Genomic DNA, 24,031 nt, shown 5'->3' with positions numbered 1-24,031 from the left:
CTCCTGCGGCCCAGGGCGCCATCCTGGCGACCCAGGATCGAGTCCCACGTCGGGCTTCCTGCGTGGAGCCTGCTTCTCCCTCTGCCCGTGTCTCTGCCTCTCTCTCTGTGTCTCTCATGAATAAATAAATAAGATCTTTTAAAAAATAAAAAAAAAACCTCATATGAATATGAATTTTTTTTTCTTTTAGGAGAAGGAGATGCTTTGTATCGTGCCTTTCCCTTAAAAAGCGTAGGTCCGTTCAGGTTATAAGGGACACATGCTGGGAGCACGGATGACTACCCCACTGTATTGAAGAAACTTCTCCCCAGAGGTCACAGATGACTCCCCTCCACGGGGCACCTGGCACAGCCACGTCCCAGACGCAGCGTGTGGAGGGGCCTGGGGCTGCTGCTTAACGCCTCGAGCGAAGCCTCAGGTTGGGAAGATGGAATCAAAGTCCTGGAGATGGGTGCTGGGGGCCCCACAACACTGTGAGTTTACTTCATGCCGCAGGCCGGGCACTTAAAAACGGTTCACGTGATAAATTTGATGTTACGTATATTTCACCACAGTGAAAAGCATTAAACGGTTTTTATTTTTTTTTATTTATTTTTTAAGATTTTATTTATTTATTCATGGGAGACACACAGAGAGAGGCAGAGACCCAGGCAGAGGGAGAAGCAGGCTCCACGCAGGGAGCCCGACGCGGGGCTCGATCCCGGGTCCCCAGGAGCAGGCCCTGGCGGCCAGGTGGAAACACACTATGTTGCCATTAGCCTTGAGCAAGAGTGGATGAAACGCTGGATAGAATAACTTCTGGGGAGACGTCCCTTTCCTCCTCACTCTCCTACCCTCTTCCCTCCCTCATGAACACCACAGAAAAAGGGACAGTCTGTAATCTGTTTTTTGTTTTGTTTTGTTTTTAAGTGTCAGCATCAGAGCGGGATGGGACCCTCATCCTTCTCCGACTACAGGCCGCACGTCCCATTGGGGGACACCCCTCCCTCCAGCCCAGGAGGGCCTGGGCCCAGGCCCAGGGCCTAAGGGGCAGAGGGCCATTTCCCCTATATCTTTCCCCTAATATGGTCACTTTTGTGAGGGGAGAGGAGTTGGGGAGCACGCGGAGAATACAGCTCTCTGGTCCCCAAGTTCCTCTTTCTATTTCTATAGTTTTCACTTCCCACCCACCAGAAATCCCCACTTGGTGGTGCTTTCTCCTCTCCCTCTCTCCCGCTCTGTCATTTCCCTGACAACTCTTCTGGGCTTGTCCCCACCCCCTGCTACTGCCACCTAGTCCACCTTCACAGCTTGGCTTCCTTTGCCAGGGGCCTGGCAGCCCTCGTCCCTACCAAACACTCTGCTTTCAGTCACACGCTTCATACTTGCAAAAGCCCGGCTGGCTCTTCCCGGTGGGAGTCAGGTCTGCCTTCTGGATGCTTCCATTTGCTGGCTCCTGCCAGCCGTCTGGGCCGGAAGGGAAGATGACCGCCCTGTGCACACGCAGGTGCTGCTCCCTGCTCAAAGAGGAATGTCATAGGGAAGGCCGACCCCCCGCCGTTCCTCAGAGCCCTGAGTCCCCACTTCACCTCAACCGTGTCTTCTGGAAAAATAGAAATCCAGGAGTTTGTACTGGGCAAGCCGCCTCTGAAACCTCAAGTGTCATCAGGCCCTTTGCTCCCTGTCACGAACTCTAAGCCTAAACGAACGGCCAAGTCCTGGGTCAGCTGACCTGGTTTAGAGGACTCTGACTTGGCACTGAGAATCCTTTCCATCTCGTTCCATTTTAGAATGCGGCATGGAGCACCCTCCTTCATTCATACCCTGCTGTTCTGGAATGAGTACAATTGCCTGCACATGCTAAACTGAAGTGTATTTCTGCACTTTACACAAAAGAGAAGGGGCGCCCGGGTGGCCCAGAGGGTTGGGCCTCTGCCTTCGGCTCAGGTCATGATCTCCAGGTCTTGGGATCGAGCCCCACACCGGGCTCCCGGCTCGGTGGGAAGTCGCCTCTCCCTCTGCCTCTCCTCCTGCTCATGTTCTCTCTCTCTCTCTTTCTGTCCCAAATGAATAAATAAATCATTTTAAAAATTAAAAAAAAAAAAAAGAAGTTTGCCCTTTGTGACAGTCCTAAATCTCAGTCCATAAAAATGTCTTTTTATAAGACATACACTTCAGTATGCTTTCTTTTCTATATCCATCTGTTTCCCACGTTAAGGCCCCATCCTGCAGGATGAAAGATTTACCCTCAGTCCCTTTTGAGGGTCTCTCCCTGTTTCCCAAGATTATGCCACAGCCCTGGGGTCTCTCATAGTATCAGGGGCTCGTGCGTCTGGTCTTCTGTTCATAGATGTCACCTGATGCAAAGATGTCCACTCAGGTCCAAGCGCTCCTGGCAGCTTCAGGGCCATATCTGGGACACGGGAATCCTTGCCCACCACATCCTTCAGGGCCACCCGTATCATCCCTCTGGGGCTTGCCTTCTCCTTAGCGGTGCAGCTAAGAAGCAGTGCATGGGTCTCTACCATTCTTAGGACCCTCCAACTTTCCCTTTCTTTCTTCTTCCACCCAGCCTGGAGGAATTTCTTTCTAATAGCAGGGAAATCTTCTCTTTGCATTTCTGGATGAAACATTTTGACTCTGCCCGCTGGTCCCCACTCCCTCTTGCCTTTAGACCAACACTCTACCTACAAGCAGGAATCCACAACCCTCTCTGGGGCTCAGGCCTTTGAGCAAAAGCCAGGGTTTCTGCTTTCCAGGGCTGCCACTGAAACAGCGAGCACCAGTCGCACCTGCAAAGTAAGATAAAGAGGACCCCAACCATGATTCCAGGTCCCATTTTCAGTGGCAGTTTTTGAACACGAACAATGAATGTGCTACTTACAAATGACCTGTAGGTACCTGACTGATTAAAGACAACCCTTGTCTCGTCTCCCCAAAGTAATTGGCAGGTCTTTATATAAACTTGTGTCTGTAGAGTAAAAAGCTGCATGTCTCTAAAATTAGTTCAAGAGTTATGCAAATTCTCTCTTCTGGAGAAAATTAGCAAGACATTTCTAAGTTTAGAGATAATATTTCCCCCTAGACTTTAGGGTCACTGAAGAGGCTCAAATCTGTGTCTTGCTTACTAATTTTTCTAACTAAGAAAGTGAAGCAAAAGTAATTACAAACATCTAACAGGATACTTAAAAAAAACTATTTTTGCTCAGTATGCACCTAGGAGAAACATCCTGCATCTCTCCTATGTTCCAAACTCCAAATCACTCAATGTCATTCCAAACTCAAAATCATTCAAGCTGACTTTCGATTATGGAACAGGGCTGTAGGTCTGACAGCTTCTCACATTTCATTGATTGATTCAATTTTTATATAAGTTGCTATTCAGGAGCATTTTTTATTTTTTAAAGATTTTATTTATTTATTCATGAGAGGCACACACACAGGGGAGAGAGAGAGAGAGAGAGAGAGAGGCAGAGACACACACAGAGGGAGAAGCAGGCTCCCCTCAAGGAGCCCAATGTGGGACTCGATACCAGACTCCAGGATCATGCTCTGAGCCAAAGACAGATGCTCAAGCGCTGAGCCACCCAGGAGCATTTAAAAATGATTCAACTTTGGCCATCTGAGTGGCTCAGTGGTTGAACATCTACCTTTGGCTCAGGTCGTGATCCCAAGGTCCTGGGATCAAGTCCCGTGTCGGGCTCCCTGTGTCGAGCCTGCTTCTCCCTCTGCCTGTGTCTCTGCCTCTCTCTCTGTGTCTCTCATGGATAAATAAAGAAAATCTTTTAAAAATTGATTTTACTTTGGAGATAGTATTGTACATTCATATATGAACTTAGAGTCTATGTAACATTCTATGTCCGTTATCTTTTTGGATCCCCGGAATCACTGTAAGTGGCTGTGCCATTGAAAGGATTTTTTAACAGGAGCTGTAGCTGACATTTGCCTATAGATAAGTACTGAGGCCTTGGGCTCACTTAATGAGGGGATTCCCAGCCAGTGCTCTGGAGATATGCAAAAGATGCCTGCCACCCACGTCCTGGCATAACCTTAACTCCTTCAACTTTTTAATTTTTGTAGAAACCTACGAAAAGCAGTACTTTCAGCATCCTATATGCTAAGAGAAAGCTCAAGTGGTTCTGAAAGTGCACTAAAAACAGGGTCATAAAGTGGATCAGTTGGAAAAAGTTATAATTTATATGTAACATATATAATTTTAATGTATATCTCAAGCAAAATTGCAAATAATAAAGGTATTCCTGTAGCTCTTATAACCTGGAAGGTATTTAGTATCTGAGGGGAAGCAACAGGAATGTGGGGCCTTAGAAGCCTTGGCTTTTCTATGGGCATTTCCTACCCTCAGAGAAAGAGAAGATGAGAACAGAAACTGTGAGGGCTAGACGTAATCCTTGTCACAAAAATAAACAGCACGCATATACACACACAGCTAAGATGACCGCAAGAATTCCTCCTGTCTTTTTTCCCCTCCAAAATTCAAATGACAAGAGTTTTTCATTAGGTTGAGTTTAAAGGGTATATTGACACTATCATTTGGGAAAAACCAGAAACTGGGAGGTGCCTTTAACACTGTCTTTTTCCTCACCCCACCCCTCCTCTGTGCATCCAAGCAAGCATGGTCTTCTCTTTTCAAGCTGCAGAATATGTTTGAAATCTGTCCACGTCTTGCCTTCCTCGCCCTCACCCAAGCCCACACCATTGCTTGCCTGGATCATCCCGGTAAACATACCTGTCTCCCCCCTCAGTCTCTCCACGCTGATGGGCTGGGGAAGAAAATCTGAGGACGTCCATTTATCTCATCCTTTAAAATGGCTGTTTTTCTGTATTATATAATAATAAACATCACCTCCCAGACTCTCTGGCCTTTCATGTGTTCATCTGCCCTGTTCCAGAATACCTTAAGACTAAGCCCCGATTAACCATCTGTTTTTCCCTGAGGACTTTTGAGATGCCCCTGGACTATTCTTCTTTCACCCGGACTCCCCAGCATCCTCTGAAAAGCTGTATTAAAGCACTCGGTGTGTACCTATTTCCACCTATTTCCATTTCTGTACCAAGATCACCTTCAGGACTTGGACTTTGTCATTCGTCTCGGTGAATGGTGTAAAGGAGGCATTTCATAAGTGACTGGAGCTCACTCATGTTCCAAGACTTTATTTCGATGAAAAAAAAGTTTCAGCTTGCTTAATTTCGTAATTCTCAAAAAGTTACAACTATCCCTTAGAACACGGCAAATGCTCTGGGTATCTTCACAACTTTTATCAAGATACATTAGGTGCTTGGGATCCCTGGGTGGCTCAGCGGTTTAGCGCCTGCCTTCAGTCCAGGGCGAGATCCTGGGGTCCTGGGATCGAGTCCCGCGTTGGGCTCCCTGCATGGAGCCTGCTTCTCCCTCTGCCTGTGTCTCTGCCTCTCTCTCTCCTCTGTGTCTTTCATGAATTAATAAATAAAATATTTTTTAAAAAGATACATTAAGTGCTTGTATCTTACCCGTCTTGGGAAGAACCCATCTGGGCTAAAGGGGGTGGAAAGAGAGTTAACATTTTGCCTAGTTCTGATTTTTTTCTTCTCCCTCTTAGAGAAATGAAATTCAAAGACAGGGTGACTCAGAGACTGAGTGTAAACCTGGGATCATAGCAAAGAGTACATGAAAGTTGCTTCTGTACATATACACGAAGATATAAGAAGGAAGAAAAAAAGGCCAAGAAAAGACACACCTGATGCTCTTTGTGGTAATCAGACAAAATAGAAATGTCAGAGTTAGAAAAGTGCTTCCCTGGGATTTAGGACAGGATGAATTTAAAACAGGGCAAGTAATTGGTTTTTTGTTAGAATAGTAACTTCATAGAGATCACTTATATCCATACCTCTTCCTCCCTGAACAACCTTATCCCAAAGTCACTTCAGATGATCCATACAGTAGCTACCAGATTCTACACACAGGCGATTCTTAATCTCAGTCCCTGGGCTGTTGAACTTTTAAGCCTGGATCCTAATAAGGGTTCGACTGGCTCCCTTGAGTACCAAGAACTGCTGTGGAACAGTTACCATACAAGGGCAGAGAAGCCTCCCAGGAGGGAAAGGGGGAGGGAGCCCTCGCTTCAGCACAGTGGTTACATAACCACAAGGGGAGCGCTGCAAAAGGAAAGGCTCTTTCTGCCTTCCTTAAAAATATTAAATTCTAAAAATGTCTGAAAGATACCTAACAAGCACATATGAGTTGCCAGAGTTAGTAACTTAAATATAATTAAGACCCAGAATATCAATTCAGTCTGATGGGCTTATGTGGCTATTTTAAATAACTTTAGATACTTAGTGTCCTCAAGAAACAGCCATAGAAACATACGTGTGCAGTATGTTTCAGTAAGAGCAGAATAAATGTCATTTCCTTTTTCATTGACAATGAGTTATGAATGTTGACCTAAAGACAGTCCCCAAACAAGCTGCATTCCAATAGTTCATTTCTAAGTCAGTTGTTAGGCACTTGGAACATAGTTTCCCATAGAAACAATTTTAGATGTGGCGGTTCAGATTTCCAGATATGGCCAAAGAAGCCCATTTGCCTATAAGTAATTTTACTAAAGACCTTAACCACCATGCATAGCAATGCTTGCCTTTTTTTTTTTTTTTAATAAGAAAATGTTTCCTGATTTCCTGCTTGGGATTTCCTGTAACTCATCTTCCCTTCCTATTCTTCAGGGTGGAGGATGCCCTAATTGTAGAGGCTGCTTGAGAGTTCGTGGTGGCGTGAAGCGGGGGAGGAGGAATGCAGGGAGAAGGAGGCTTCTCCAGCAGCAACAGCAAGGACTCCAGGGATAGAGCGAGGTCGGTGGAGTCCAGGCCCTGAAAGGTGGTACACCTGTGACAGTGACGTGTCATTATATTTGCATTGAGGGGTATTTTGTTTTGTCTTAGCAAGAACTTCCCAAATGTTCAGAATGATATAACTACCTCTTATTGAGCCCAGCATTAATTTCCGTGTCTATATTACTCCACATGATTCTCCAAACTCAACATCTGTGAGGCCAGTTGTTTTAACTGCGTATAAGAATGGGGGCACAAAGCTTAGGAATATTAAATGACTTCCTAAATTCATCCAGTTAGAGCCAGCACTTGAACTCAAACTTAGGTCTGACTCCAAATCCAGTATTTTGTTTCCCAAGGACTTAGGGAACACTTCGGACAACTTATTGTTTAGTTTTCCATTTAACAGCTGAATTAAGGCAGGAACTATCCCCCTCAATGAATAGAATGAATTACTGGATTCAAAAACTATGAAATGCTTTTTATGTGGATGATGTAAGGAAGTGTGTGCTGCAGATCTAGTGGAGACAGCTAGACATCCAAACATGAACATTTTGGCAACTTTACAGAGCAACAGAAGACCAGTGCTGCAGGGCACCTCGGTGGCTCAGTGGTTGAGGGTCTGCCTTTGGCTCAGGGCATGATCCTGGGGTCTTGGGATTGAGTTCCCCATCCAGCTTCCTGCAGGGAGCCTGCATCTCCCTCTGCCTGTGTCTCTGCCTCTCTGTGTCTCTCATGAATGAATAAATAAAATCTTAAAAAAAACAAACAGTGGGATCCCTGGGTGGTGCAGCGGTTTAGCCCCTGCCTTTGGCCCAGGGCGCAATCCTGGAGACCAGGGATCGAATCCCATGTCGGGCTCCCAGTGCATGGAGCCTGCTTCTCTCTCTGCCTGTGTCTCCACCTCTCTCTCTCTCTCTCTGTGTGACTATCATAAATAAATAAAAAAAATTAAAAAAACAAAAAACAAAAACAAACAGTGCCACAAGAAGTGATGTAACTTAACTCGTTATATGGAGCCTTAGGAGAGGTCACTGGGTGGCGCAGCAGTTTAGCGCCTGCCTTTGGCCCAGGGCGCGATCCTGGAGACCCGGGATCGAATCCCACGTCGGGCTCCCGGTGCATGGAGACTGCTTCTCCCTCTGCCGGTGCATGGAGCCTGCTTCTCCCTCTGCCTGTTTCTGCCTCTCTCTCTCTCTCTCTGTGTGACTATAATAAAAAAAAAAAAAAAAGGAGAGGTCACTAAGCTCTCAGTCTCGAAAAGCTCATGAAGGATGCTGGACTTGGGCTGCACCTTGAAGAAATGGGTTTAGATAGAGGGCATGCCTGATGAGGGGCTCAGCTGAGCAAAGTTTACATATTAATAATTGAGACAAAACTAGCTAGATTTGCTTCCTGTTACTAAGTGGAAAATAAGATTGGAAAAGTTGGGGCCAGACAGTGTGGAGACTTCTAGGATTTCTCTGTTATACCTTAACCTTTTGAACATGTATAGTTCAAAAGTAAAATTTATAAAAAAAAAAAACAGAGGAAAAAATCCCCTCTCACAGAATTAACCACAAGTTTCCTGCGAATTCTTTCAGATATTTTTGTGCATATACAAGGAATTATAAATATATATATATTATTTCCCTTATGTTCAAAGGTAGCATATGGCCTATAAATTTTTGGTAGCAATTACATATATTTACATTATTTAAATGATTATTATTTATTTTTATTTTTAAAAAAGATTTTATTTATTTATTTATTCATGAGAGACACACAGAGAGAGAGGCAGAGACACAGGCAGAGGGAGAAGCAGGGAGCCCGATGTGGGACTCGATCCCAGGCCTCCGGGATCAAGCCCTGGGCCGAAGGCAGGCGCTAAACCACTGAGCCACCCAAGGATCCCCTAAATGATTATTATTTAAAATGATATGTTTACTTCTTAAAATATAATGGTATTTCCTAGTGTGGATTTATCAGACAAATACCAAGAATTGGGATCCAGAATAGAGACAGTGATATCCAGAGGTGGCCTCAGTCAACTTTGTATCTGTGGATCTAAACCCACAAGCTGTGGGTTTAGTTTGGTGAGGTGGATGGTCCTCTTTAGTGTTACTATAACACCATGTACACTCCTCTCCTTGGCTTTCTTCATGGCTTTCAATTACCTATTTATGTGTTTTACCTCACTCGATTAGAATTCTTTGAGGCAAATAGACTCTAGGACTCACTTATCTTTATATCATCAACATCTATAATAATGTCTGGCAAATAACAGTTCTTAAAAATAAATGCTCAAATGATTTAATGAGCAGATAAAAGGTTTGTTGAATGAATGTGAACAGTATGTTCAAGAAATGCCTTGAATAACTTAGCTAAGTCCTAGGGTATCAGAATATAAGGAGAAGGAATGGTATTTGATCTCTCTGATAATACAGTTTGATGAAACCCTGGAGAGATGTGTTAGGAAAGATCAAGCAGGAGAGAAAAAGAGGAAGATTAGGAGGGAGGAGAGAAGGAAAAATGAAGCAAGGTCTTTGAACCACCAAGAAGGACCTGGATCATGGGCAACAGCAGAGAGGGTGGCCTAAACAGGAAGCACCGGTGTAAAAAATAAATAAGCTACAGGAGGTAGCATGGTCAGAGTTGAAATAATGAAGGGCTCAAATTTAAGTTTTTTGTTTTTTAAATAGAGGAAACTGAGGAAAGTGAGGTTGAGCAGAGAGGCCTGGGTGGCAAATGTCTGAAATAATTGTAGGGACTGAGGAAAAGCTGACCGAAAGTAACAGCTGCCTTCTGGAATAGGGCCAATTATAACTTCAAGAAAAGCATTGATAAGCAATGCTCAGCGTCTGTTTGGGGCAGGAGATTATGAAGTTGCAAGTCTTTTGTGTCAAATTCTGTGTGAGGTGCTCTGGGCCTATAGAAATGAAAAATGAACATGTTCTCAAGCAGCTTATGTCTGGTACAGAGAAGGTCAACCCTTCAAAATATATTTGGTTCCAACATTAATCATCTTACTTTTAAATGATTTTATTTTTTTAAAAATATTTTATTTATTTATTCATGAGACACACACACACACACACACACACACACACACACACACAGACGCAGGCAGAGGGAGAAGCAGGCTCCATGCAGGGAGCCCGATGCGGGACTCGATCCCAGGTCTCCAGGATCACGCCCTGGGCTGAAGGCGGCGCTAAACCACTGAGCCACCAGGGCTGCCCTTAAATGATTTTTTTTTTTTGAAGATTTTATTTATTTGTTCATGAGAGACACAGAGAGAGAGGCAGAGACACAGAGGGAGAAGCAGGCTCCCCACAGGGAGCCGGATGCGGGACTCGATCTTGGGAATCTGGGATCACGCCCTGAGCCAAAGGCAGATGCTCAACCACTGAGCCACCCAGGTGCCCCTAAAATGATATTATAGCATTGCAACATAACGTGGCTGTCACGGCTTCTATTCTGTTCACATGTGAGAAAAGTTAAGCAACCTCTTAGATACTTTCCGTTATAGTTATGCAAAATAATTTTGATATCCTGGTACTTTATTCCCTGAAGCTGTGCTATGCCAAATGCTGACACTGTTCCAAAAAAGAAGTAATCTTTTTGGATCCCTAAGGGAATTGTTATAAAGTACATTTTTGTCCATTAAAAACAAACAAGCAAAAAAACCCAAACAAGCAGGCCATTTCAATCCCATAACAAACTGATTTTATTAGGGTAGTTAAAGGCAAAATATTTGTTCCAGTTGACCTAAGAATCAAACCAAATCTGGTTGGATGGAAATTGTTAAGCAAGTTAAACTCAGTCAGGTGTGGGTCCCCAGAGCTCACATAACACAGGAAACACATGTAAGCAAGAAGTACATTTATTTAAACATGGTAACAACCACAACTAGACAGAAAAAAATTACACATCTGTTCAATTTAAATGTGTAAAAAGTTCCCATAGTGACTTTTCAAAATGTTATGAGAAACACGATGCCTTCCAAGTTCAGGCTTGCAAAATAACTCACCCTTTCTGCAACTCCGGTCTCCTAATTGGTAAGTTTTATTTTAGAGATGTCGTTTAGAAAGCACTTAGGCTTTATCTTTTGAAAGTAATCTTTAAACTAAAGATGTGTGAATAGTAATTACAAATTTTCTTTTTATTAATAGGTTCCAGCTAAAAGTCAGTACTTTTTTTTTTTACAAATCTGTTTTTGATAATAGATTTCTAGCTCATTTTATACAGATCTGTTTAATAAAAAATTACGTAGAGTTCATTTCTAAAAACCCATGGCAAGAGCAGTTTAAAAAGTCTTCAAAGCCATTACCCTTCCTCTTCTATAAAATTCAGCTCTGCCTTATACTTCTCATTCTTTTTGGAGGATCTGCTCCTCATGAATAGGGACATCTTTTTCTTTTCTTTTCCTTTTCCTTTTCCTTTTCCTTTTCTTTTCTTTCTTTTCTTTTCTTTTCTTTTCTTTTCTTTCTTTTCTTTTCTTTTCTTTTTTTTTTCTTTTCTTTTCTTTTCTTCCTTTCCTTTTCTTTCTTTCTTTCTTTCTTTCTTTCTTTCTTTCTTTCTTTCTTTCTTTCTTTCTTAAGGAATTCATCGTCAAAACTCCCACAAATGTGCAAATAGATATGTTTGGAAATTTTTTGAAAATATTGTTGGAAATAGCATGAACCTGAAAATAGACCAAATGTCTGTCAATTTCAGTATATCTTAATAAAGAATTGAAGGAGAGATAGTTTTACAAGCAAAAGTTCAGGAGCTCATTGCCACTAAACCAGCTGTAGAAGAAAGTTAAAGTGTGTGTGGAGGGGTCCTGGTTGGCTCAGTTGGTTAAGCATCCAACTCAGGATTTCAGCTCAGCTCATATGCTCAGGGTTGTGGGGTCAAGCTCCAAGTCGAGCTCTGTGCTCAGCAGGGAATCTGTTTGAGATCCTTTCCCTCTGCCCCTCTTCCCGCTTGCATGTATACTCGTGCTCTCAAAATAAACAAATCTTAAAAAAGAAAGATATATTAAAAAGAATTCTTTAAGTGAAAAGCCATAACTAGAAAAAAATTATGAAAAGAAAAAGTTTTATAGTTAAAAGCAAACATATAGTAAAGGTAGTAGATTAATTACCTATAAAGCCAGTATGGAGGTTAAAATACAAAAGTAGAAAAATAAATAAAATCTACAAAAATTAGTCAAGGGATACACAAAATAAAAATATGTGAACTATGACATCATATACATAAAACATATAGGAGAGAGTAAAAATTTAGTGCTTTCAGAATGTATTTGAACTTAAGTGACCATCAACTTAATATAGACTGCTATATGTATAGGATGTTATCTATAAACCTAATGGTAATTATAAATCAAAACCTATAATACGTACACACAAAATAAAGAGAAAAGAAATTAAACATTACACTGAAGAAAGCCATCACACCACAAGGGCAAGAGCAAGAGAAGAAAGGAATAGAGAAAAACTACAAAGGGAGGAGGGGTGGGGGTGACTGGGTGACGGGCACTGAGGTGGGCACTTGACGGGATGAGCACTGGGTGTTATTCTGTATGTTGGTAAATTGAACACCAATAAAAAATAAATTTATTATTAAAAAAAGAAAAACTATAACAGAAAACAATGAACAAAATGGCAGAGTACACAGCTATCATTTAAATATAAATGGAGTAAATATTTCAATCAAAAGATAGGGTGCCTGAATGGATTAAAAAAAAATATCCAGGACCTTTGTATATGCTGCCTACAAGAGACTCATTTCATATCTGAAGATACATACCAACTGGAAGTGAAAGGATGGAAAAAGATATTCCTGTAAATGAAAGCAAAAAAAACTCCCCAAAACAAAGAGCAAGGGTAGAAGTACTTTTGTCAGACAAAATAGACTAAAAAAAAAAGACTGTAGAAAGAGACAAAGAAGGATATTACATAATGCCATAATGATAATGGGATCAATCCAACAAGAGGATGTAACAATTATAAATAACTATGCACCACCCAACATAGGGGCACCTAAACACATAAAGTAAATATGAACAGACATAAAGGGAGAAATGAACAATATTACAATAATAGTAGGTCACTTTAACAGTCAATTTACATCAATGGATAGATTATCCAGATAGAAAATCAACAAGGAAACAATGGCTTTGAATGATACATTAGACTACATGAATTTCAGAGGACTAAAATTATATCAAGCATCTTTTCTGACCACAACTGTATGAAACTAGAAATCAGTTATAAGAAAAAAACCTAGAAAAACCCCACAAATACTTGGAGGCTAAATAATATGCTACAGATAAGATAACCAATTGGTCAACAAAGAAATCAGAGACAATAAAAAATACATGGAGAAAAATAAAAACATAATAGTACAAAATCTTTGAGACACAACTAAGGCACAACTTTAGTGCTAAAAGGGAAGTTTATAGTGATACAGGCCTACCTCAAGAAACAAGAACTATCTCGAGAAACCTAACTTTACGTCTAAAGGAATTAGAAAAAGAACAAAGGGGTAGCCCGGGTGGCTCACCGCCTTCAGCCCAGGGCGTGATCCTGGAGACCTGGGATCGAGTCCCACGTTGGGCTTCCTGCATGGAGCTTGCTTCTCCCTCTGCCTGTGTCTCTGCCTCTCTCTCTCTCTCTTTCTCTCTGTGTCTCTCATGAATAAATAAAATCTTAAAAAAAAAAAAGAAAGAAAAAGAACAAAGTCCAAAATTAGATGAATAAAGGAAATAATAAAGTTTGGAACAGAAATACACAAAACTTAAAACTAAAAAATAGAAAAGAATCACTGAAACTAAGAGCTGGTTCTTTGAAAACATAAAGGAAATGGATAAGCCTTTAGTGAGACTCATCAAGAAAAAAAGAGACAGGACTCAAACATAATCAGAAATGAAGGAGGAAAAATTGCAATTGATACCAAGAATTTTAAGAGAATACTACAAAAAATTATATGCCAACAAATTGGAGAATCTAGAAGAAATGGATAAATTCCTAGAAACAGATCATCTTCTAGAAATGAATCAAGAAGAAATAGAAAGTCTCAACAGACCAGTTACTGGTAATGAAAATGAACTTGTAATCAAAAACTCCCAACAAACAAAGGTGCTGGACCCAGATGGCTTCACCGGTGAATTCTACCAAACATTTAAAGGAGAATTAATACCTACTCTTCTCAAACTGTTCCAAAAAAAAAATAGAAGGGACAAAATACTTCCAAATTCATTCTACAAGTCCAGAATTACCTTGATACCAAAACCAAACAAAGCAATATAAAACCAAAACCAATCCAAACCCAATCAAACCAAAACTGTAGGCCAATATCCCTGATGAGCACAGATGCAAAAATCTTCAACCAAATATTAGCAATTAGCTAATTAGCAAACTGAATTCAATAATACATTTAAACCAGCAATCACCAAGATCAGGTGAGATTTACTCCAAGGATGCAACTGGTTGTTCAACATTCGCAATTCAATCAATGTGATACGTCACATTAACAAAACAAAAGATAAAAACCATTATGACCACCTCAATAGATGCAGAAAAAGCATTTGACAAAATAAAATATCCATTCATGGTAAAAACTCTCCACAAAGTGGTTTTAGAAAGAACAGAATAAAAGTCACATAGGAAAAATCCACAGCTAACATATTCAACAGTGAAAACAGGAAAGTCTTTCCTCTAAAATGAGGAACAAGACAAGGATGTCTGCTGTCACCAATTTGGTTCAACACAGTTCTGGAAGTCCTAGCTGTAGCAATCAGACAAGAGAAAGAAATAAAAGGCATCCAAATTGGTAAAGATGAAGTTAAACTATTACTATCTCCAGATGACATGATACCACATATAAAACACACTAAAGATTACACCAAAAAATTATTAGAATAAATAAATTCAGTAAAATAGCAAGATACAAAATTAATACACGTAATCTGTTGCATTTCTATAAACTAATAATGTAGCAGAAAAAGAAATTAAGAAAACAATCCCACTTACAATTGTGTATAAAAAAATAGAATACCTAGGAATAAGTTTAATCAAGGAGGTGGATGGAAGACGTATATTCTGAAAACTATAAAAATACTGATGAAAGAAATTGAAAGCGAAACAAGCAAATGGAAAGATACACCAAGGCTCACAGAGTGGGAGAACTAGTATTGTTAAAATGTCCACACTACCCAAAGCAATTTGCAGATGCAATGCAACCCCTATCAAAATACCAGCAGCACTGTCTATGGTCGGGCCGGAGCGTCCAGCCGCCCCGGACAGAGCTCCTGTAATGGGCCGCCCCTGCAGCACCCGGCGCCGGGTGAGGGTCTTCTCTGATCCGAGAATGGCTACTCCTCGGTACGAGCCAGTGGCTGAGATTGGGGTTGGTGCCTATGGAACGGTATACAAGGCCCATGATCCGCACAGCGGCCACTTCGTGGCCCTCAAGAGCGTTAGAGTCCCTAAAGGAGGAGGTGCCGGAGGGGGCCTTCCCATCAGCACAGTTCCTGAAGTGGCATTGCTGAGGAGGCTGGAGGCTTTTGAGCATCCCAACGTTGTCCGGCTGATGGACGTCTGCGCCACTGCCCGAACCGACCGGGAGACCAAAGTGACCCTGGTGTTTGAGCACGTGGACCAAGACCTGAGAACGTACCTGGACAAGGCACCCCCACCGGGCTTGCCAGTGGAGACCATCAAGGATCTGATGCGCCAGTTTCTAAGAGGCCTAGATTTCCTTCATGCCAACTGCATCCTTCACCGAGACCTGAAGCCCGAGAACATTCTGGTGACCAGTGGTGGGACAGTCAAGCTGGCTGACTTTGGCCTGGCCAGAATCTACAGCTACCAGATGGCACTTACGCCTGTGGTTGTTACACTCTGGTATCCTGCTCCAGAAGTTCTTCTGCAGTCTACGTATGCAACACTATGCAACACCCGTGGACATGTGGAGAGTGGCTGTATCTTCGCAGAGATGTTTCGTTCGCAAGCCTCTCTTCTGTGGAAACTCTGAAGCTGACCAGTTAGGCAAAATCTTGGACCTGATCGGGCTGCCCCCAGAGGATGACTGGCCCCGAGATGTGTCTCTGCCCCGAGGAGCCTTTTCCCCCGAGAGGGCCCCCGTCCAGTACACACAGTGGTACCTGAGATGGAGGAGTCTGGAGCACAGCTGCTGCTGGAGATGCTGACTTTTAACCCACACAAGCGAATCTCTGCCTTCCGAGCCCTGCAGCACTCTTATCTACAAAAGGCAGAAGGTAACCCAGAGTGAGCAGTGGAACGGCTGCCACAGTAGCAAGAGGAGAGAAGCTGTCTTTTCTCTTCCTTGGAACACTTGAGTGGAGAGCTCCCCAAACTAAGAAGGCAGTCTTGGCCTTCATCTCTGAGGCTGTGGAAACAACTCCCACTTTTTACAGAGAATATTTGGCTGCCTTAATGACATTCCCTTTCCACCTCTCCTTTTGAGGCTTATCCTTCTCCTGCCCCCTCCTCCCCATTTTCATACACCAAGGGGTATGTCCCTTGTTCTCCCCTTTCTATCTTGATATTGGGATCTTTTTTATACAGGAAAAACAAAACAAAACAAAGAAAAAAAATACCAACAGCATTGTATCAAACTACAAGAGACCTTAACTAGCCAAAGCAATCTTGAGAAGGTATCTTCGTAATCTCAGATTTCAAGATACACCACAAAGTTATGGTAATCAAAACAGTATGGTACTGGCACCAAAACATGAACACATAGATAAATGGAACAAGACACTGAACTTAGAAATAAACCCACACTTATATAGTCCATTAATCTATGACAAAGGAGACAAGACTGTACAATAGGGAAAAGACAGTCTCCTTAATAAGTGGTATAGGGAAAAACAGACAGCTACAAAGGAATGAAACTGAACCACTTTCTTATAGCACACACAAAAATAAACCAAAAAGGATTAAAGGTCTAAATGTGAGAGCTGAAACCATCAAACTCCTAAAAGAAAACATAGGCAGGCACCGGGATGGCTTAGTTGTTGAGTGTCTGGTTTTGACTTGGGTCATGATCCTGGGGTCCTGGGATCAGTCCCACATTGTGCTCCCCACAGAGAGCCTGCTTCTCCCTCTGCCTATGTCTCTGCCTTCTTCTGTCTCTCATGAATGAATAAAATCTTAAAAAAAAACCCATAGGCAGTAATCTCTTAACATTAGCCTTAGCATCATGTTATAGATATGTATTCTCAAGCAAGAGAAATAAAAGCAAAAATAAACTATTGGGAATACACCAAAATACAAACCTTTAGCATAGAAAAGGAAACCATCAATGAAACAAAAAAGCAAGCTGCTGAATGGGAGAAGATATTTGTAAATGAGAGATCTGATAAAGGATTAATATCCAAAATGTGTAAAAAATTTATGACTCAACACCAAAAGAACCAAACACTCCAATTAAAAAATGGGCAGAAAAAAAATAAAAATAAAAATAAAAATAAAAAATGGGCAGAGAGGGCAGCCCGGGTGGCTCAGTGGTTTAGTGCCACCTTCAGCCCAGGGTGTGATCCTGGAGACCTGGGATTGAGTCCCATGTCGGGCTCCTTGCATGGAGCCTGCTTCTCCCTCTGCCTGTGTCTCTGCCTATCTCTCTCTCTCTCTGTGTTTCTCATGAATAAATAAATAAATAAATCTTTTTAAAAAAAATGGGCAGAGGACCTGAACATTTTTCTAAAAAGGATATACAGATGGCCAGCAGACACATGAAAAGGTGCTCTACATCACTAATCGTTAGGAGTAACGCAAACCAAAACCACAATTAATTATCACCTCACACCAATCAAAATGGCTAGTTTCAAAAAGACAAGAAATAACAAGTGTTGGCAAGGATGTGGAGAAAAGGGACCCCTTGTACACTGTTTATGGGAATGTAGATTGGTGCAGCCATGTGGAAAACAGTATGGAGCTTCCTCAAAAAATTAAAAATAGAAATATCAGGGGCACATGGCTGGCTCAGTCAGAAAAGCATGAGATTTTTTTTTTTTTAAGAGCATGCAACTCTTAATCTCAGAGTTGTGAGTTCAAGCCCCACGCTGGGTGTAGAGATTATTTAAGTAAAACTCTAAAAAACCCAGAAATATATAATCTAGGAATTCCATTACTATTTACCCAGAAAGAATGAAACTAATTTGAAAAGTTACATGCAATCTTATGTTTATTGAAGCATTATTTACAATAGTCAAAAAATGGAAGCAACTCAAATGTCCACTGATGGCTGAATGGCTAAAGATGTATATGTATACAATGAAATATTACTCAGCCATAAAAAAGAATGAAATCTTGCCATTTGCAATAACATGAATAGACCTAGAGGGTATTATTCTAAGCGAAATAAGTTAGACAAAAAAAGGCAAATACCATGCGATTTCACTTGTGGAATTTAAAAAACAAAACAAATGAACAAATGAAAAAATAGACTCCTAAATACAGATAATAAACTGGTAGTTACTAGAGGGGAGGTAACAGAGTTGTGTGTGTGTGGGGGGGGGGGGTTTGGACAAAGTCAGTGAAAGGGATTAAGAGGCACAAACTTCCAGTTATAAAATAAATAAGTCATGGAGATGAAAAGTACAGTATATTTACAGTACAGTACAGTAAATGTACAGCATACATTAACTTACAGTTAATATAATAATGTTACATGGTGACAGGTGATGACTATGTTTCTCACAGTGAGCACCAATGTATAGCATTGTTGAATCACTATATTGTACACCTGAAACTAATATAATATTGTATGCCAATACTCCAATTAAAAAAAAGCCCTGGGACGCCTGGGTGGCTCAGCAGTTCAGCGTCTGCCTTCAGCCCAGGGCGTGATCCCAGAATCCTGGGATTGAGTCCCACGTCGGGCTCCCGGTGCATGGAGACTGCTTCTCCCTCTGCCTATGTCTCTGCCTCTCTCTCTCTCTCTGTGTGACTATCATAAATAAATAAAAATTTAAAAAAAAGAAAGAAATGTGAAAAATCTATGTAAAGAAAACTATGCAATCACTGGAAAAACACAAAGATATGCTTGAGCAAGTGGAAAGATGTCAGTTGTTCTTGGTTCTTGAATAGGATGCTTCATCATCATGAAGATATCAAATATCCCTGTTAATTTATAAATTTAATACAATGAAATTTTAAAAATAGTACCAGGATTTTTTGTTCTGCAATTTTAAAGTTGAAACTAAAGTGTGATCTCAGGTCAGTTTGTCAACTTGAAATAAAACTGTGACTTAAAGAAGAAAGCTGTGGAGTGCCTGGGTGACTTAGTCAATTAAGTGTCTGACTCTTGATTTCGGCTCAGGTCATGATCCCAGAGTCCTGGGATCTAGCCCCACATGGGGTTCCTTGCTCAACAAAGAGTCTGCTTAAGATTCTCTCTCTCTTAAAAAAAAAAAATCTCTCCCTCTGCCCCTTCCCTGCTCCAGTGTGTGGGCACACACTCTAACAAATAAATACATCTTTAAAAAAATACAGAAGAAAGCTATTATATGCTGGCATTCTTCCAAGAAAAGAACTCATTACCATTGAGCCAGTCCTACTTCCTCTAGCTGATTTGCTGTCATGTGCAATGAGGATTGAGAATTACTAAATCATCCAGTTTCCAAAAGAAGCTGAAAAGTTTCAATTTGCATGTGACATTTTGCATGTGAATATGTTGGCAAGTAATTTAAATTAAAAAATAAAATATATTTTAGGCAAAATACACCTTGTAGGTCATATCTAGCCCACAGGCTGTCACAGTTTTTGACCTTTTGGATCAAATTTTTCTGTAAAGGGTCAGATAGTAAATAATGTTAGGATTTGCAGACCATAAATACTGTCTGTTGCATATTCCTGTCCATTTTTACATCATTAAAAAATGTAAAAGGACATCCTTAGCTTCAGGGGCTATAAAAACCAGGCCTTGGATCTGGCTCTAGGGATCGTAGTTATCCTGGTTAACAGAAATTATTAGCTCTGAGATTCAATAACTACTTCTAAAGACAGCCATATTATCTGACTTCTCTCACAAATATATATTTTTAAAAATAAGCTGGGATAAGCATATTTAAATTCACTGCTATGGGACATTTCATAATGCAGTACATTTTTCTCCTGGTATATGGAAAATATTCAGGAAGCATATCCTGAAAAGGAGTTTATGCATGATTTTAAGATACATTCCTACCATCTGTCACATTTTAACTGCTCTTACAAATGATGCCATTTGGCTGAAAAATGTTTCCTATTTTATTCCAATCATATTCTCAAAAACAGTTTTATCAGGTTTACAACTTAGACTTTTGTGTTCAAGAATTAAAAGGGTGGTTTCTTGTTTCTTGGCTGGCAGCTCTACTCATTTCCTTTTTTAATCCCTTAAAGAGAAGCATGTTTAATAAAGTTGGATAATAGCATCTATTTCTGAGATAGGTCAAGACCTTTATAATCCTGTTAGACTAATGATGTGGCAAACATTAGAGGAAAAGTCGCATCCAATTCATTCTTACAGATCGTTTTGGTCCTGGACCAACCTCAGAAGGGACATCAGTGATATGAACTGGCCCTGAACAATTGTGCAACTTATTAGAAGACTATAAAATTTATTTCCTAGAATTCTTTAAAAATAGGATAGTGAGATTTTATTTATTTTTTTTAATTTATTTATTTATGATAGTCACAGAGAGAGAGAGAGAGAGGCAGAGAGACACAGGCAGAGGAGAGAAGCAGGCTCCATGCACCGGGAGCCCGATGTGGGATTCGATCCTGGGTCTCCAGGATCGCGCCCTGGGCCAAAGGCAGGCGCCAAACCGCTGCGCCACCCAGGGATCCCGGATAGTGAGATTTTAAAAAAATAACTACATGTGAAGAAGATTGATAAAATGGGTATCACCTCTCAAATATCTTTTAGACTTCACAATTCACTAGAAAGCTATAGGGAGTATCAATCATAACATTATTCACCAAATCAAATCAGATCATGGATCACTAGTAATTTGACTGGTTCTACCCCAGTTATACTCACTCTTCACATCAATAACAAAACTAATCTGGGACTAAAGATTTCCTAGAACTTGGCTAGACCAATGCTCCTATGCTTCTTTATCAGTATCTCTAATATCAGGGAAGAGCAAACTTAAAAGCAGCTCTTAAAGTTAAGAACAATGATGTGCTAGCATAGGCAAGCCAAGTGTTAAATTGTTAAGTAACAGTGAGCCACCTGTTAAACACAGCCATCACTACAGATTAAATTACATAAACTATGACGAACCATTATATATTAAAAGCAATGATATTGAAGTTAAAAACTCACCACTCCCTAATTATTTTACATTTTATCCTTCTTGGTGTTCTTTACATTATTTACATCTATTACATGTGTATGGTAGAAATACTATATACTGATGTGCTATTGAGCATCTTTTCCTAACTCTCTGAGTTGAGCATCACAAGGTGATGCATTGTCATCATACTGGAAATCTGAAATTGACTATACTGACAGTATTTACACCACACAAATAGGCAAATAATAGAAATCAGGTCCCATCCTACTTCCCAAAGAGTCCGTTTAATTAAACATTTAAAAGTGCATTACTTGTGGGTACCTGGGTGGTGCAGTTGGTTAAGTATCCAGTTTTGGCTTCTGTTGTGATCTCATGGTCCTGAGATCGAGCCCTGCGTTGGGCTCCATATTGAACATGGTCTGCTTGAGACTTTCCTTCCCTCTCCCTCTGCCCCCACCCTTCCCTGTTCATGCTCTCCCTCTCTCACAAATAAAATGTTAAAAAAAAAAAAAAAAGCAGCATATTACTGGCTTGGGAGGGTAGCATAGCTTCTGGCTGGCTCATGTACAGACCCCACGTCAATTATTCTTGTGCTAGGCCCATAAAATAGACGTAAAAAAGAAGCTGCCAAACAGTTGAATACACAATTTTCACAAATGCCATGGAGCATTCTCCAGGACAGATGATATGCAAGGCCACAAAACAAGTCTCAATAATGAACAAGACTGAAATCATATCAAGCATCTTTTCTGACCATAATGGTTTGTTTGTTTGTTTGTTTGTTTATTTATTTATTTATTTATTCATGAGAGACAGAGAGAGAGAGAGAGAGAGAGAGGCAGAGACACAGGCAGAGGGAGAAGCAGGCTCCATGCAGGGAACTCGACATAGGACTCTATCCCGGGACTCCAGGACCATGCCCTAGGCCGAAAGCAGGCACCAAACTGCTGAGCCACCCAGGGATCCCGACCATAATGGTTTAAATCTAGAAATCGATTATAAGCAGAAAACTGGAAAAATCGCAAATATATGGAGATTAAACATGCTACTTAACAACCAATAGGACAATAAAGAAATCAAGAAGAAATTAAAAAATACATGGAGACAAATGGAAATACAACATACTAAAATCTATGGGATGCAGCAAAAGCAGCTCTAAAGGGAAGTTTAAAGCCATACGGGTCTACCTACCTCCAGAAACAAGAACAATCTCAAATAAAATATCTAACATTATACCTAAAGGAATTAGAAAAAGAATAAAGCCCAAAGTTAGTAGAAGGAAATCATATATATCAGTGCAAAAATAAAGGAAATAGAGTAGGAGAGACAATAGAAAAGATCAGTGAAACTAACAGCTGGTTCTTTGAAAAGGTAAATTGATTAACCCTTAGCTAAACTCATTGAGAAATAAGAGGGCTGGGGCACCTGGTTGGGTCAGTTCATAGAGCATGTGACTCTTGATCTCAGGGTTGTAAATTTGAGCCCCATGTTGAGTACAGAGATTACTTAGAAATAAAATCTTAAAAAAAAAAAAACAACGGGAAAGCTCAAATAAACTCAGAAACGAAAAAGGAGAAATTGCTACTGATGCCACAGAAATAAAAGGATAGTAAGAGTCAATTATGAATAATTATATACCAACAAACTGGACAACTTCGAAAACTTGGATAAATTCTTAGAAATACACAATCTTCAAAGATGGAATCATGAAGAAATAAAAAATCTGAATAGACCAGTAGTAAAAAAAACTCCCAATGGATAAAAGCCCAGGACTAGCCATCTTCACCAGTGAATTCTATCAAACATTCAAAGATTTAATACTTACCCTTTTCAAACTCTCCAAAAAAGAAAAAAACAAAACAAACAAACAAAAAAACGTGAAGAGAAGGGAATGCTCCTAAATTCATTTTATGAAACCAGCATTACCCTGATAACAAAACCAAAGGACATCTAAACACACACACACATAATTTACAAGCCAATACTCATGATGAACCTCGATACAAAAATCCTCAACAAAATATTAGCAAACTGAATTCAATAATACATTAAAAAGATCATACACAGGATGCCTAGGTGGCTCAGCGGTTGAGCCTCTCCCTTCAGAGCCCAGAGCGTGATCCAGGAATCCTGAGATTGAGTCCCACATCGGGCTGCCCACAAGGCCTGTTTCTCCCTCTTCCTGTCTCTGCCTCTCTCTCTGTGTCTCTCATGAATATATAAATAAAATCTTAAAAAAAAAGATCATACACTATGATCAAGTGGGATTTATTCCAGGGATGGAAAGATGGTTCAACATTTGCAAATCAAAAAAAAAAATTTGCAAATCAATCAGTGTGACATAACACATTAACAAAATGAAGGATAAAAATCATATCATTTCAACAGATGTAAAAAAGGCAGTTGATGGGATCCCTGGGTGGCGCAGCGGTTTGGCACCTGCCTTTGGCCCAGGGCGCGATCCTGGAGACCCGGGATCGAATCCCACATCAGGCTCCTGGTGCATGGAGCCTGCTTCTCCCTCTGCCTGTGTCTCTGCCTCTCTCTCTCTCTGTGACTATCATAAATAAATAAAAATTTAAAAAAAAAGGCAGTTGATAAAATCCAATACTGATTTATGATACAAACTCTTGACAAAGTGGATACAAATAGAACATAATGTATCATAATAAAGGCATTATACGACAAGCCCATAGCTAACACCACATTCAACAGCAGAAAAGCTGAAAGCTTCTCCCTTAAGATCAAGAGCAAGACAAGGATGCCTACTCTCACCACTTTTATTCAACATAGTGTTGGAGCCCTAACCAGACCAATTAAACAGGAAAAAGAAAAGGCACTGAAATTTAGAAAGGAAGAAGTAAAACTATCACTATCTGTGAACATGATTTTATATGCAGAAAGCCCTAAACACTCCACCAAAAACCCATTAAACAAATTCAGTAAATTTGGAGG

The 24,031-nt window shown here is 40.6% G+C and overlaps 1 protein-coding gene across 1 annotated transcript; it reads left to right on the top strand.

Moving 5' to 3' along the window:
* The first annotated feature begins 15,111 nt into the window (after positions 1–15,111).
* Positions 15,112–16,135, top strand: LOC612475 (cyclin-dependent kinase 4-like). Its single transcript, XM_038557610.1, is given in 3 exon segments — positions 15,112–15,717; positions 15,719–15,901; positions 15,904–16,135. Coding segments are annotated over 3 exon segments (921 nt in total). The 5' UTR covers positions 15,112–15,138; the 3' UTR covers positions 16,063–16,135.
* The last annotated feature ends 7,896 nt before the right edge of the window (positions 16,136–24,031 follow it).

Source organism: Canis lupus, chromosome 15 (assembly GCF_011100685.1).
Source record: "Canis lupus familiaris isolate Mischka breed German Shepherd chromosome 15, alternate assembly UU_Cfam_GSD_1.0, whole genome shotgun sequence".
NCBI classification, from domain to species: Eukaryota; Metazoa; Chordata; class Mammalia; order Carnivora; family Canidae; genus Canis; species Canis lupus.
The sequence above is the reverse complement of the archived record's forward strand: the minus strand, read 5'-3'. Positions and strand labels throughout refer to the sequence as shown.